Genomic DNA, 16,343 nt, shown 5'->3' with positions numbered 1-16,343 from the left:
CGCGTTTCTGTCAGTGGAAAGCCATGAAGCTAAAGCCAAGCACAGGCTCAGCCGCGCTAGCTGTCAGGGCTCTGCAGTTTGTCCGATAGTAACCCCCCGCCCCCCTCGAGCCGGCATATCTGCGACGTGTACGCTCGAGGGTGGAGGAGGGAGGGGCAGATGAGCTCGTGCGCTCACTGCAACTTCCGCCCCCTCTGTGTCCATGTGCCCTGCGTAGCCTTGTATGGAAACCAGGTCCTGTGGTGTGAGCAGTTTGAACCAATCAGAATGGCGGTGCTGTGAGGGGGGCGGTGCGACCGGAGGAAACCGACAGGCCCCACCCTGGGTGGATTTCTTTTTTTTCAGGGTGGGTGGGACCCACGGAGCCGGTTGTGTGTTTGAAAATGAATGATCTGCTGCTTGAGTAGACAGTGGCCGGTTGGTGCGTGTTTAACGGCAAACTGAAGCCACGGTGTTAACGGAAAACACGAAGAAAAAGCGGAAGATTAAAGAAAAATCTAGTCACGAAGAAACAGACAACCAAACCGGAATAAGAATCAGCTTCCAGCAATGCAGTGTGAGTATTTGAGCCCTGTGTGGAGCTTTTCTGGTTTTGTTTTAAGCTGGGTTTCACGGCGACACATCAGGTTTGGCCAGAGACCGGTTGGTCACGATTTTTCCGTTAATAAAACCACCTGCGTGTGTGCGTGTTGCATTTACAGGCCTTAGATTGGACTCTGAATTATGATGTTTCGCCTTCAGATCTACAATTTCCTGGTTTATAATTTGAGTTTTTTATGTCTGGGTTCAGTGAAGCTTGCTTTAGACGTTAATAGGATAATACATGATAATAAATGTGTTACAGAAAAAAAGGTCTTAAATTTACGGCTTGGGTGTGTCTAGACAACCTGCTCAGACCTGGTCTCTTCCTAAAAGGGTGTAACCCACCCAGCAGATCCATCTGTATTTCTCCCTGTAATTTGGTTCACGTTTAAAATAGCCATTAACAAAAGTCTGCTTAGCATGCAAATAGATTAAGTTGGAAAAAATGTGCCCAGTGTACCGTGGGGTTTCTGAGGATGACGCCCAGTGCGCGCTGCGTGGAAGCAGCTGGATGGAAGCAGGAGGAGAACATTCACTGATTTTTGGGAATTCACTGTATCTGACTTTCGTTCAGAGCAGCAGCACTGTGGCTTTAGGTGAAGTGAGGTGGCTGTTACTCTGGACAAACAGAAATGGAGCTCGAGTGAAGAAAAATTAAAATTTAGAGGGGGGGACTTTTGGTCTGTACAGTTTAAAAGGGGATTAACCCAAGTGAAGTTTGCAAGCATGGTGGTATTGTTTCGGGGAGAGTCCCTCATTTGGTTTTGGGGCAGACACTTTTTTGTTCAAGGAATAGGGGGGGGGTTGCTGCTGTTCCCTTTCTGAATGAAACAGCTGTTGCTATGCAGTACAATTCCCCCCCCCCTGAGTGGATGCAGCATTTTGCACAACTGTGCTGAATCCGTCAGATGATTCATCCTTGGCACTGGCTGTGCTGTCTTATGACAAGGAAACTTCATGAAAACAAAAGCATGCAGAATGGCTGTGCTTCATCAAGAGGAGCATCAGAGAGTCAGCAGAAAATGATGGTGCAGCTACTCTGATCATTGATTGGTTGGGTCTTTGGTTGTGACTTCTCAAACAGGTGCATTTGAATACGTCACCTCGGGCTATGGAAAGCTAAACTGTGGCACAGTCGTTTTATTAGCTGAGTGATTAAAAAATGTGCTCGGCAGCTCTGTAGAGCTGAAAGAACAAGTCCAGACCTTTTCTACTCAGTTAACGCCCTTTTTACTGCAAACAAATAAAAAAAATAATGCAAGCATTTTCTTTGATATCTTACCCAAAATACTTCAACATGTAGACAGGAGTAGCTGGGGAATCCATCCACTGTTGTTCTGATTGGTAGACCGCCTGCTCTACTTCCTGGGCCACAGCTGCTCTGATAGTGTTGGGTACTGAATCTGTTTTAGATGGGAGTTTTTCACATCCTGAAAACAAGGTGAAAGCCATCCATGTTGCTGCTGTGGTGACAGAGGCCAAACCTGCTAAACATGTACAGGTCTCCATCACACACACTGAGTATTAGAAACATTGTTGTAAAGGAAGTAAAGCCATGGCTCAATCAGTCATTGATTGACGGGTTAATCTATATCAGGTAAGAGAATCAGAGGTTTCCGGCTTGTTTCTAAAGGATATGGGTTTGTGATTTTGGTGATTGAGAGATAATTAAATGGGAAATCCACATATTTCTCATGGGTGATTATCAGAAAACCACAGAAGAAAAATTATTGATTGGAAAAACTGAAAGTTTATCACAGCAGCCGGGGAAATGTATTCTTAGCCTGCTCATGGATCAATAACCTTGTTGACCACCGATGGATGTTTTCAAGGTGTTTTTGCTGCCAGATGAACAGCAGGGGGGGATTCATACCAGGCCTGTGTGACAGGCACGCGTCTCAGGGGTTTTTAATGTGATGAAAGCTCACTGGGTTTCTAAAGGCTATATTCAGCCTTCACATGTCCGTTTGCAGACTGGTAGGGTTGATGAGCGATTGAACCTCGAGATCAGCGTCACGCTCAGAATCCTCCCCATCACGTCACAAGAACGCAGCAGTGACTGAAATAAGAGGAGGGGAGGTGATTTTAAATATCTGCCCCCTGTCAGTCCCAGGCCTGCCTGCTTGCCTCCACCTTCAGCCACCCACAACTGCAACAGAGGAATCTGCAGCTGCACCGGAGGCGATGCGTCCACAGAGAGACCTTTAAACATCCTGATCAAATCCAAATCAAGCCCATGTTGCTCCTCAGGGACATGTTTTTGGCCAAATGTGATGAATTCTTCCAGTTTAGATGCAATTCATACATGAAATAATCCAGCTGACCTGTGTTTTATTCCACTATGGAAAGTTTAGGTTGGGAATATGTTTCAAATGTGTCACAAAAATTATTTTTGGCTCTCTGGAGCTTGTTTGTTTCTGTTTTTTTTCCCCCCCCATGGGCCCCAAAAGGTGAGAAATGATGTGCTGCTGCTAGAGCAGATAGATGAAGCTGCTGGTATGTGTTTTCAGCCCTCTTACATAAACAGATCAGTCCTGTGATTTACCAAAGAGGAAAGGGAGAGGAGGGGGTGTCCAGCTCGGCAACAGCAGTGGTTTGAATGATAGAGAGGTCTGACGTGGTTCCTGTGATGAACGAAATGGTGGGAAAGGCAGGAAAAGGGGAAGGGGGTGGTACGGTCGGCTTGGCATGTAAATCACAAGATCATTGAGAGAAGAGGGAACATGTCCCCAGGTGGGACACGCTCTAATGTCCCAGTTGGGGTTTCCACTTTCTTTCTGTTGTATCTTTCAAAATTATTTCACAATCATCACCAGTTTCCTTTGTTTTTCCCGTTTCTCTTCCACTCGACACCAGGAGGGTGGAGCAGTGTAAATATTCTTTATTGAGGTGTTTTGTTGACCAAGCGCAGCAGTCACAGTCAATTATTAGTAGAAAGACGGCGTTATCTGTAACGTGTGTTTGCTAGCCAGGCTCCATATGTTGCGTTATCATCCAGGCTTTTAACAGCTCATGAAGTCGGATCCAATCGAGCCGTTTCTTCTCGCTGTGCGATTGAGTGCGTCACAGGTCGCTCTCTGCACGTCCTGAGCAGAGATCGGCTTTTTTATGGTCGCAATGATCTCGGTGAGATTTCTAAGCAGCTGCATTTTATCTGATCATGAGACAGAAGTCGGGCAGGTTCGTGACACTTTGCAAGAACACTACAACTGCAAGGGTTAGAGTTAGGGTTACATGACCTAGTGCCCTACAGGACGCACGACTTCTGTGAGTACCGCCCACTGCTGGCTGTCACACGTTGGTGTCAGCTGAGCTGTGCGCTAATTAGACAAGGAAAGCCAGATGTTTCAGTATTTGCTCCTTTGGATCTTATTTCTTTGTCAGTTATGATTCTTTATAGTCTAAGATCTAAATAGCAAACTACTTAAATTATTTAGTTATTACAGCACAAATCCCCCAAATGCTCCACTCCTGGGATCCAGCTGGGGGGAGGGGTCTTTCTCTTGGAGCCTCTCAGTCATGTGTGTAACTGTTTCCTTGTTGTGACACCCTGACCATCCTCTGTTTCAGTAACTTTGTGCGAGTCCACCAGCATGTCAGGGGTGACGGAGCCTCCCAGAGAAGTCGGTTTCCTGGAGTCGCCCTGTGTTACAGTGGACAGCGCGGCCTCCCTCGATGACGGCATCGTGGACACAGCAAAGTACGTCAACACAAGTTACACGCCCCTAAAATAAGCCCCTCTTTGTTTGAACTGCCTACAGAGAGGTAGTGACGGTGTTTACACCAACAACAGTTGGGATGAGGGCATGATCTTTGCTCTCAGGATTCCCACCCTCTTCCACCTGCTGACCCACACGTAACTGTTTTTTTTTCTCCTTCCTTTTTCTTTAGTGAGTCTTCAGAGGAAGAGTCCGCAGGGGAAAGGGAAGAGGAGACCGGCGCCCATGACGCAGCCACCAGCAGCACCAAGACTACAGAGGTCCCCGCGGAGCAGAGCTCAAACACACCAGCAGGTGAGTGCAGAGGGAGCGTGTTTACACTTTCTCGGGCGCTCCCGAGCATCCGGCGTTCACCAGGGCGGCGCTGGAAGAATTGCGATAAGCAGCATGCAGACGTACAATTAGACGACATCAGTTTCATTTTTAGGCTCAAGCATCCGTACAGATAGGTCGTGACCTCGGGTTTTATCCCATCTCTGTGCTCGCTGTAAATGCTGATGTTATCTTTTTTTTCTCCTTCCTGAGGAAGCAGAGCAAACAGACGTGAATGAACTCTGCGTTCTTCGGCAGAGCGAGCTCCACTTCCCTTTTCCTGCCTTTAAACGGTGACATTCTTTCCCGCCTCAGTGAGTGAGGAAAAACCCCGGCACACGCGTTGCTCCGCGATCTGTTTATAACCACGAAAGGGGAACTTTGCACTGTGACCCAAAGTTAATTGACATTCGTTATCATTCGTTTATAATGATTCTTAAAGAGGAACTCTTAACATGTAATAATAACTGCTGGTGGCTTTTTCATGATAGAGTATTTACAGCCCTGCTCTAAATGAATCGTAAATAGTCATAAACCCTCCGTGTGACGCTGTTCTGCTGCATATTCAAACATCCTGCTGGCAGTTTGTCTCTGAGTGTGAGAGCAGAACATGGAGGCGGGGCTTCCCTGCAGAAACGATTACAAATCGATTGGTTTTGTTGTCAGAGTTTTGGTGCAAGTCCTCGGCCCCCTACGATAAGTGATAATCGGAGATTGTTGGCAAACAGACGGTTTTATTTAAAGATTATCTGATCATAATTTTAACCAGGAAGTCCATCGGTACACTCGCATGGCGTGCTGGAAGTTGTATTTATATTTTATTATTTATAAAGCTTTTAAAATGATACCACTTTTTGTTTTTAAAGACTGTCATTTCTAGCCAACCTGAAGCGATTGCTAACTCTTGGCTGTCACTGTGACTCATGCCAGCTCTGTTACCATTGGCTGACACTAGTTTTGAACCCGTGTGACTTTGCAGATTTATCGTAGGCCTGCAGCTGGATGGTATCGCCATTAACACCTTAAATAAAGGGTGTTTGTCGCAGTTTTCAAGGACGGCAGATGCGTACAGATCTATTGCCGAGGCCCGCCTTCGATCGATTCTCTGACTGTTATTTGCACATCTTCCAGTGAGCGCCCAGCGCCCAGACTCCCTGTCGGTGCCGGCAGCAGAACCCCGTCTGTGGACGACGCAGCGCGATGGAGAGGTGAAGCTGAGGATGGAGGAGTCCGGTCTGGCCGCTGAACCCGCTTTGACGGTCAACCAGATGTTCGTCTCGACCGTGGAGCGCTACGGCGAATATACGGCTCTGTGCTGGAAGGAGGGCGACCAGCAGAAAAGCCTGAAATACAAAGATTACTACCAGACCTGCCGCATCGCTGCCAAGAGCTTCCTGAAGGTAGTTTTTCTTTTATTCTTTGGGTAACGCTGCAAAAGTTTCCATCTACGGTTGATTCGTTACTTTAAGGACATAAAATTAAGCTGAGTTCAGTTTTTGAGCAAGAATACCAAATGCTCAGAAACGGTGGCTCGTCTGTCAGACAGTGAAAGAGAATTTTGGCTGCTGTTGTCACCACAGCAGGCGGCTCCGCAGATTTGATTTGGCTGACTTTTAAACGCCAAATGCACTTCCTGTTCAGCCAGAAGAAGAAAGATAAAGATGGCTATGGCCTTCCTGACCCGTGTGCTGCCTCACACAGGCAGCAACATAATATAACCAGCAGTAGCGAAGAGCTGGCGGGCACAGCTGTGCGCTACACGTGAGAGAATAACTGCAGACACTCTCTGGATCTGATTATCCCAACATTTCCTGGACGAAATCTTAGTGATGGCTCATAAAAAACGGATAAAAAGCAGATAAATCAATAAGAAGAAGAAGAATTACTGCTTTCAGCTCTGACACACAGTGTGGTGCCAAAACCTTTCTTTGCCCCCTCCCCCCGAGCAGCTGGGCTTCCTCAGCATCAACACATTTCTGTTTCCAACAACAGTCCTCGAGTTCTTCGAGCCGTTTTAACGTCCGTTCGTCTTCGTGCCGAGTCTGTCTAGACAGCACGTGTCGCCGCACCAAAGGGTTGAAATGTCAGGCCAGACGGCGAGGTCTCAGCAGGACAGAGCGTGTCATTGTTTCACGTGAAACTCTGCAAAGTTAGACAGCAGGCTGACTCATTTCTACTGACACACACACAAACTCGGACGTTTCTCTCTGCGTCTCACACACACAAACCAACCTCGAATCCAACTCTTAGACCTGAACTTCGCCCTCGCTCACGATAAATAAAGCTCAGATAGTTTTTGTTTTGTGCTTCCCTAACACAGTCAGCTACACCTGATTATTATCTTTCAACAATGAATGAACGACTTGATGAATGCTGGCTGCAGCTGAATGTAATGCACAGCTAACCTCAGGTCCCACCTGCATCAGCTGGAAGACCTGACGGCTCAAACTGTCTCTGTGTTTCGTGAAAAGAACATCAGGCTAAATCTGGTGCATGTATTTGTCTGCACTCTAGTTTGTAACAAGCAGACCCTTCTGAGCTTTATCCTGTCAAATACAAAATACCCCGAAGTAATAACAAAAGGTAAATATTAAACAAGGGATTTGTAACAACAATCGCAACGATGGAAGTGAGACTTGTGCCAGATCTGCTGTGACTCTTCTAAGTGCGCTCTGGCTTTTACAGCTCGGACTGGAGCGTTACCACGGCGTTGGGATCTTGGGCTTCAACTCCGTTGAGTGGTTCGTCGCAGACATCGGAGCCATTTTGGCGGGGTGAGTTTCATCGTCAGCCCTGAATATTTCCTTTACATGACCCTAATCCTCCTGCTCTCTGTATCTGTGGATATCTTATTACATGCTGATGTTTACGTGTGGCAGCGCGTTTGCTGGTGTGTCCTATGTGCCAGAGCAATACCGTCTTTTTGATGGATGGTTGAAACTATGCGTGTTCACTGGGGTGCTGCACTCAACTTCGATTCACTTTACAAGAGCTTGTGCTCATACATGCGATGATTCGATTCCTCTTCTGAACTGATCCGCTGTGGATCCAATTAGGGCTGGGCCATATCATCCCGTTCACGGTAATACCGGTGTAATGTGGGGCAACGACAAGAAAATGAAATATCACGATAAAATATGGGTAAAACGCGCATGCGCAGTGCCTTTGTTTTCATACGCACATGGTGAAAAAGGCGACGCAGAATGAGAAGAGCGAAAGCGGATCGTTGAATGAAACAGATGAGCCAGAACTGGTTTGTAAAAATGCTGCAGCTTCACTGGTGTGGAACTGGTTTAGCTTTCGTCCGTCAGATACACAACAAAGCACTATTTTTGGTAGCGCATGCTAGCGGGCCGTCGTTATTACCGTGTTGTTTGGAAAATACGGCGCACTTAAAATCAATCCTTTGATTTGTCTGAAAGTCGACAGAGCCCCTTATAATCCCGTGTGCCTTATGTATGAACTCTGGTTGTGTTTACTGACCTCGAAACGATTTTATGTGCACGGCGCTCGAAAATCTGTTAAATGTTTCAGTACGACTTTGCTGAGCTACGAAGCCGCACCGCTTGATGGATTGTCGGAGCGTTACAGCTGTCGTCCGCAGGGATGATCTGATATCCTCGTGTCGGCGTTGCTCCCACATCGTCATAATAAATGTTGTTCCAGGGTCAACATTGCAAGTGACCAATGTCTTTGTGTCTTTGAAAAATACCGCCTTCAAAAGATCTACTTCACTTGCGAGAAGAGAAACCGCTTCTGTCCGCCCATCCGGGAACTTGAATTCTTTGCATTTCAGGATACTTTTCTTTAATAAACGGTAAGCATTATACATATCGCCCTTACAGAGGCGGTTTCTCTTCTCGCAAGTGAAGTAGATTTTTTGAAGGCGTTTGCTTTTTTCGAGGTCGCGGATGACGTCAGGAGAAGGTGATTGGTCACTTGCAATGTTGAACCTGGAACAGCATTATTTATGATGACGAGGGAGGAGCCTGGCGGAGTGATACGTACTGTGCTTCAACATAATGTTACCGTATTGTGTGTGTATAACCTCTTTTTAAGTGTTGTGGATGTTATACATCAGGGGTGCCCAATCCCGGTCCTCGAGAGCTACCGTCCTGCAGCTTTTAGATGCATCCTTGTTCCCACACACCTGAATCAAATGAATGGCTTGTTATCAGGCCTTTGCCAAACATGATGGCATGCTGAAGAGATCAAACCATTTGATTCAGCTGTGTTGGAGTAGGGATGCATCTAAAAGCTGCAGGACGGTAGCTCTCGAGGACCGGGATTGGGCACCCCTGTTATACATGGTTATGCTGAGGATATGTCGGCCAGTTTCCACTGGAAATGCCTTTTGGTTAAACTGTCAGCGAGGAATTTGCATTTTGCACTGTTAATTTTTATATTTATTTTAATGCACATAAAAAAACAGCTGCTTGTTTAAGTGAAAATACATAGATGTTTTTTTTCACTAATAAAGTTGTGGAGTTGTAAAGTATTTTGTCTAGTGTCAATTATATCGTCAGTTATATCGTTATCGCAAATTTTGAAATCTATATCGCGATAAATATTTTTGGTCATATCGCCCTGCTCTAGATCCAATCAGTGCATTTTCCTGATAATGCTAATGTGCTTTTTAAGGCTTATTTATCCATCTGTGTTGTGTTTGTACTCTGTGTCTGTGCACTGATCACATAACAGCAATCACAAGCTTCTCAGCTTTGCTGCATAAGTATTCACTATGAATGAACCCATGCTTGTTATCCAACACGCTAAAAAGAGTGCAAGAAATTCCAAGAAACTGAGACCCTTGAGCCAAAGTAAGAGTCTAAAGGCACTGATTGGCTGAGGCCAGATGTACCCCGGCTCAGCTGCTGACATCACCAAACATCTGTTATGCTGAACCGGGTCTTTTCACGCCGATTCTGGTGACATTTTCATGTTTGCTTTGATTCTTAAAAGTCTTAAATCTGTTTATAGAGAAGCTCATTCTTTCCACGCACTCTGATACCGATACTGTGCATGCTTAAACGCCGCTCCCTGCGTAATGATCACAACAAAAAGGTCAGCTGAAATGTCAACAAACCGGTCGTGATGAATGCAATCAGGTCATGTTTGGAAACTTCAGTTTAAGGCTCAGATTTCCACACCGAAGCAAAACATTTGAATCGCATCCTGCATCATATCTCACTGTCTTTTAGAGCGGGAGCTAGGTATTCTAGTAAAACAGTGCTGTCATAGGTCAGGTGGGTTCTGTTGACCCATTTTCATCAGATTGTTAAGAAAAAGACAGACGGGGAGGACTGGTTCTCCTGTGGTAACATCGGGATGTCGTCAGGTGATCTGAATTTTCGGGCATCTGCAGCTCAGTCAGAGCAAACATTTAACATGTTGCTGCTTTGTTGAAATGCAGGGTTAAAGTGATTTGCTTTTCATTTGCATGTTGCATGTTCTCCACCCACTGTTGGGAGCAGCCCTGCGCTTCATTTTGATGAACATAGTTTCGTTTTTTACGTATGAAAAGTGCCACGAAAATAACTTCAGTCTGCCGCTGATTCAGGTCAGGTCAGTTTTATTTACAGCGACAGGCGTCCTGTAGATGTCAGTCAAGTCACACTTTCAGCAAATAACTGCGAGACTACTGATTTTCTCCTTTTTGCAGCCATTAAAATGAATGTTTAATTGCATTCTGTGTGATAACAAATTGTCTTAAAAGTCTTAAATGTACCTTGGTGAAAGCTCTCACTTGATTGGCTGACTTATACCTTTGGTCAGCAGCTGCACAGATGCAACACAAACCTGATTCATGTGCTGATGCATTTCTGATACATTTCCACCAAGAGCGCTCAATTCATCCGTCGTATGACTTGAATGTAACTCGGCGCTTCTGATTCACCTGCAAGCTTTTGTTTCCATGGCGACTGGAAGTAAATGAACAATATCTATATTGACTTATCAAATGCATATCTGCAAATGGAAGGCCTCTTAATCAACATGACTGGATATTGATTCGATTGGAACAATATAGAGAAGTAAATGGCTCTATAGCTGACTGTGTGACGTGTCTCTGTCTCACAGTGGGTTTGCTGTGGGCATCTACACCACCAACTCTCCTGAGGCGTGCCAGTATGTAGCAGAAAACTCCAAGGCCAATATCATCGTGGTGGAGAACCACAAACAGCTGCAGAAGATCCTTCAGGTAAGATGAGAGTGAGTTACACGTGGATGTGGAGCAACACGCTGAACAGATTTCAGGCACAGCTGAACAAAAAAACATAATAATAATATGTGCGTTTATTAAACCAAGCTGTAAAAGTAGTAACTTATACTGAAGGAATCCCACGAGTGGATTTACTGATCGTCTTCACATCCGTCCACAGATCGAAGACCAGCTGCCACACTTGAAAGCCATCGTCCAGTACAAAGACGAACTAAAAGAGAAGAGACCAAACCTGTACACGGTAAGCGCACACTCCCGTGCATAAAAAGAAGCTGCTGAGCACAAGAGGCACGATCAAAGTGTTTTTATTTTTCTTTGCGTGCCACAGTGGGCCGAGTTCTTGGAGCTTGGACGCGACGAGCCCGACGCTCCCCTCGATGCCATCATCGCCAGCCAGAAGCCCAACCAGTGCTGCTCGCTCATTTACACCTCAGGGACCACGGGCCAGCCCAAAGGAGTCATGCTCAGCCACGACAACGTAAGCTCCACCCATCCTCACATCCTCAGGAGCTTTGTGAGGCAATGTGCCTCTAATCAGTTGATTAGTATTGATCTACTGTTACAGTAAAGATGTGAAACACTTGTGCGCCCACAACAATCACAGCACCTCATCTTTACTCTCTCAGCTAACCTGGACCGCTTACTCCACCGCCAAGCATGTGAGTCTCACCGCGGCCTCCCAGGCTCAGGAGGTGGTGGTCAGCTACCTGCCTCTGAGCCACATCGCGGCCCAGATGGTCGACATCTGGATCGCCATGAAGATCGGAGGGGTGACTTACTTCGCTCAGCCCGACGCCCTGAAGGTGAGACACACACCACAAACGGACAACACAAACACGCCGGCGCCCGAAATAAACGCTCATCAGCCCGTTTAATAGGTTCACCTGCACAGTACGGTCAATATAACAGGCCTGCTGTACGGTCATGGTTCTTTGTGGCTGCTATAGAACAAGAACCAAGTGTCTGATTACAAATACCCATCAGTAATTTAAATGATGTAAAATTAAGTAACCCCCCCTCCCCCGTTGATCACCCTCACATTTGCACTACAGCAATTTTAGCCTGTAACAGAAAAGTAGCATAGCGCCCCCCTCTGGTTCCTCACGTGGCTCTGTAGTCCGTCTGTTACACAAACGGCTTCTGTTTCTTTCACACTTCCTCTTTTTGTGTAAGTTGTGAAAATGTGTGATTTTTATTTGTATTTTCCTGTTTTTTACAGGGTTCGCTGGTAGACACTTTGAAGGAGGCGCGTCCGACGGCCTTCATGGGCGTCCCACGTGTCTGGGAGAAGATGCAGGAGAAGATGAAAGCTGTTGGAGCAAAGTCTTCCACCGTGCGAAGGAAAGTGGCTGCCTGGGCCAAAGACGTGGGTCTGCGGACCAATCTGAGCAAGCTCAACCAGTAAGTATATGTTTTTGTTTTTTTTAAGAAGGGGCTGAGTCGTTTCCTCAGAGGTGGGAGGTTCCTGTTTCAGTTTGCTGAAATGTTCTTGTGGAACATCACCGCAGATGCAGGATTGTTGTTGAAACAACTATTTATTTATTTCCATCAGCTGGGATAGCCTTCCACCTCACGCTGCGTTCTCTTTCACTCTTTCTCCCCAGGAATTCGGCACCAGGCAGCGCTCCGGTCAGCTATCACGTAGCCAAAAAGCTTGTGTTCAAAAAGGTGCGTAAGGCCCTGGGCCTGGACCGCTGCACCAAGTGCTACACAGGCGCCGCCCCCATCACCAAAGACACCCTGGAGTTCTTCCTCAGCCTCAACATTCCTCTTTGCGAACTGTACGGCATGAGCGAGAGCAGCGGCCCTCACACCATCTCCCGCCACGATGCCTTCAAGCTCACCAGGTACATTTTTCTCTTTGCATTGGTTTGACGGCTTGCAGGGAACGACTGATACTCGCTGGTGAGTTACACGACTGCTCTCTTGCAGCTGCGGTATCGAGCTCCCAGGGTGCAAAACAAAGCTGCACAACAAAGACGAGGAGGGAAACGGCGAGATCTGCTTCTGGGGACGCCACGTCTTTATGGGTTACCTCAATATGCCCGACAAGACAGAGGAGGCGCTGGACGCGGAGGGCTGGCTGCACTCGGGTGACCTGGGCAAGCAAGACGAGAACGGGTTCCTCTTCATCACCGGGCGGATTAAAGGTACTGCCTGAGCTAAATCGCACTCTGCTGGAACTGTACCAGATTTCTATTTATCTATTTAAATGAAGAGCATCAGTTCTGCTTTCAGTCTTATATCCTGTTACAGACCGATTGCTTCAGGTTTGTTCTTCTCTTCGCTCACAGAGCTGATCATCACAGCCGGCGGCGAGAACATCCCTCCCGTCCCCATAGAGGATGCGGTGAAGGAGGCCGTGCCGCTGATTAGCAACGCCATGCTGGTCGGAGACAAGAGGAAGTTTCTGTCCATGCTGCTCACCATCAAGGTAAAGATTCAGACAGTGAGAACAGGGGAGGAGTGAGGGGGGTGTCAGAAGCTCACTGCATCAGTGCATCTGCTTTAACAGATAGTGAGGAAAGGAGCACTGACACCTGGTGGTCGCTTTGAGAAACTACACAGTTGGGATTTTCAGAATCGTGCTGTTTTGGTTACTGATATTTATTTGATTTTTTTCCTCACCCTCCAGTGCCAAGTGAACCCAGACACGGGCGATCCACAGGACGAGCTGACGCCAGAAGCTGTGGAGTTGTGCAGGCAGCTGGGCAGCAAGGCCACGCGCGTCTCCGAGATCTCAGGCGGACGAGACCCTGCGGTCAACGCTGCCATCCAGGAGGGCATCAAAAGAGTCAACGAGAAGTCCACCTCCAACGCTCAGCGCATTCAGAAGTGGGTCGTCCTGGATCGAGACTTCTCTGTCGGCGGAGGAGAGCTGGGTGAGCGAATGCGCGGTTTATTTTATTAGACAACGGCTTTGAAACGACATTTAATAAGATGCACGATGATGATGTTTTCACATCCATTTGTAGTCACAGTTACTCACATTTGGGTATTTCCTGCCTTTTTGGAGCTAAAACACATGTGATATTGAGTACGGTAGCTCAAATAAGTGCGTTACAGAGAAACATAAGTTGCAGCAGGCCGGGAGGATGTATGTGGTGATGCGCTGGTACAGCTCAGGCTGCAGTCACTCTACACCTCGCAGGAGTTAAACAGCACGAATCCTCTTTGCTCTTCCCGCAGGCCCCACCATGAAGCTGAAGCGGCCGGTGGTGATGAAGATGTACAAGGAGCAGATCGATAACTGTTACAAGGACGTGGCGTCTCCAGCAACCCCCGACAACCCGCTGCCACCCAAATAGACCTGCTGGGACCATTTGCATCATTCAGTCCACTGCTGGGTTCCTCCTGTATTTACATTTTTTGTTTTTTTTTTGTTTTACTGCCTTAAGTCACGCTCAGTCTGTCTCAGTTTACATTTATGATTGTTGTACAGAACAGAAGCCAAATGAGGTTAAATTGAGCTTATTTATTTGTATTTCTGGAAGGACCAGTGACGTGTGATCGATGAAGTAGCAGCAGCTTTACGTAAGGAGCTGCGACGCGAACCGGAATACTTGATAACAACAGGATGTTTTGGGGGTTTTTATGAATAATTTGTGTGTATTTATTTTCACTTTACCAAAGTTTCTGTTTACCAAATGAGCATCGGATGGAGTGAAATCCCACAATCACACGTTCACATGTGCTTGGTGTTTCTCTCGTCTTTGATTTCGCTCCTTTTTGTTGTTTTTTGTTTTCTAAATGTCAAAAATGTTCTGCTGTTGAATTTAAGCTATCGTTCTCAGTATGTCATGAAGCCATATCTGTTGCATTTTGGTGTCTGTCAGGTATTTTGATTTGTGACCTTTTTTTTTTGTAATACTGTAAATATGTTTTACCTCGTTTCTTTTTCCCAGCCATTCGGTCGCGTCAGGAATACGTTTATTTTGCACTCACATGGAGATGAAGTAAATTGTACATAAGTTATAGGACTGTATTGTCAGTTTATAGCAAATCTTATCAGCTGCTAGCAGCCTGTCGCCACGGCGACATTTTGAGATCGCCTACCATCGGCCTCGTCTGCGATGTGACACAAATTTGAAAGCAGCTCTTGCACTCCAAAACAGGTCATCTTGTATATCTTGTAAGATTAGTATATAGCAGGCGTGTGTGGCGCACTCCCAGCAGAGCCAAACTGAGCCTTGTGGTTCATTTATGTTAAATTTTGGGGTTTGTGTGTTTTGTTTTAAGGATGAAAAACAAAGGGAGGAAATGACGGTGATTCAGGGGGGTCGGGGTGAGTGAGGATGGGCTGATGGAACACCAAATGGCCTTTTTAGTTTAATCCGTTGCCTAAAAAGGTTAAAAGAATGCACTTGCATTGTGAGACTGAGCAAACGGTTCAGTGAGGGCTCACAACACCCCTGACAGAAACCTGGATCTGCCTGAACCTAACAGCTGTTTAGTCTTAAAGAAGTCTGGGTTGAAAGAACAGCAGCAGGAGAGTGAAGCAGGCCTGCTTGTAACGACGAAAATGTGAATGTGTGTCTGATCAGTTGTGGAATAAATTGGAACTCATTACGCTACTTTGTGAAACTTGTCCTTTGTTTTGTTTTTGTAAATGTAACGCGGAGGGATTTAAATGCACAGAGTAACAAATAACAGTCGGTGCAGACAGCGCACTGTGCAGACAGCGCACTGTGCAGACAGCGCACTGTGCAGACAGCGCACTGTGCAGACAGCGCACTGTGCAGACAGCGCACTGTGCAGACAGCGCACTGTGCAGACAGCGCACTGTGCAGACAGCGCACTGTGCAGACAGCAGGCGGGGCTCTGATGATGATGATGCAACCTCACAATCAGAACAGACTCAGGTGTAAAAAAGAAAGGAGAGCCGACGGCCTCGTTAAATACGTGGCACATGTGAACCGTTTCTATGCTATTCGGTGTGCCGACAACCATAAATAGGCTGCTCGATAATATTTCCTCCACTTCTGTGAGATCGTCTCTCACATCTCGTATTTGTGGCCACAAAACTCACGAGCTTCTAATGCTAAGCGGAAACGCGGGGAGAGAAAAACCGACGTGCTGCAAGTTTCATTCTTGCAGTGGTAGCAGTTTGTCATAGATGCTATTACTAAAAATCAACCTGCAGCACAGGATGGTTCGCTTTTGCAGAGGCCGATCTCTTAGGTTTGGATTCTGTAGTTCGCAGACGTTCTGTTTCTTATTTCCTCTGATGCTTTTCGCATCATGAAGCTTCTGTCAGCAGGTGCACGCAGCCGAAGAGCCTTACCGCACTCGGCTCAGGAGGCTGCGTTGCCATGGTAAACAAAACTGAACGGCAGAGAATCTCCAAGGCGACAGCTGCGATATTCGTGCAACCACGGAGTTTATTCAGTTACTTCATAAGCAAGTGAGGGACTTTGTATAAGAACGGCTGTAATTCCTAAACATTTAATACAAAATTTATGAAAAAATAAAGCTGAAAGTCTGCGCTTCACGTTGACTTGTAAAAAGGA

The 16,343-nt window shown here is 46.5% G+C and overlaps 1 protein-coding gene across 1 annotated transcript; it reads left to right on the top strand.

Moving 5' to 3' along the window:
* The first annotated feature begins 346 nt into the window (after positions 1–346).
* On the top strand, positions 347–15,407 carry acsbg2 (acyl-CoA synthetase bubblegum family member 2). Its single transcript, XM_080886374.1, has 15 exons — positions 347–556; positions 4,153–4,282; positions 4,474–4,595; positions 5,745–6,013; positions 7,299–7,387; positions 10,692–10,812; positions 10,994–11,074; positions 11,162–11,311; positions 11,460–11,636; positions 12,053–12,234; positions 12,438–12,680; positions 12,766–12,983; positions 13,128–13,267; positions 13,469–13,715; positions 14,023–15,407. The coding sequence occupies exons 1-15, from the start codon at positions 550–552 to the stop codon at positions 14,139–14,141; spliced, it is 2,295 nt and encodes a 764-aa protein (XP_080742500.1). The 5' UTR covers positions 347–549; the 3' UTR covers positions 14,142–15,407.
* Positions 15,408–16,343: the final 936 nt, after the last annotated feature.

This window comes from Rhamphochromis sp. 'chilingali', assembly GCF_963969265.1.
Source record: "Rhamphochromis sp. 'chilingali' genome assembly, chromosome: 7".
NCBI classification, from domain to species: Eukaryota; Metazoa; Chordata; class Actinopteri; order Cichliformes; family Cichlidae; genus Rhamphochromis; species Rhamphochromis sp. 'chilingali'.
The sequence above is the reverse complement of the archived record's forward strand: the minus strand, read 5'-3'. Positions and strand labels throughout refer to the sequence as shown.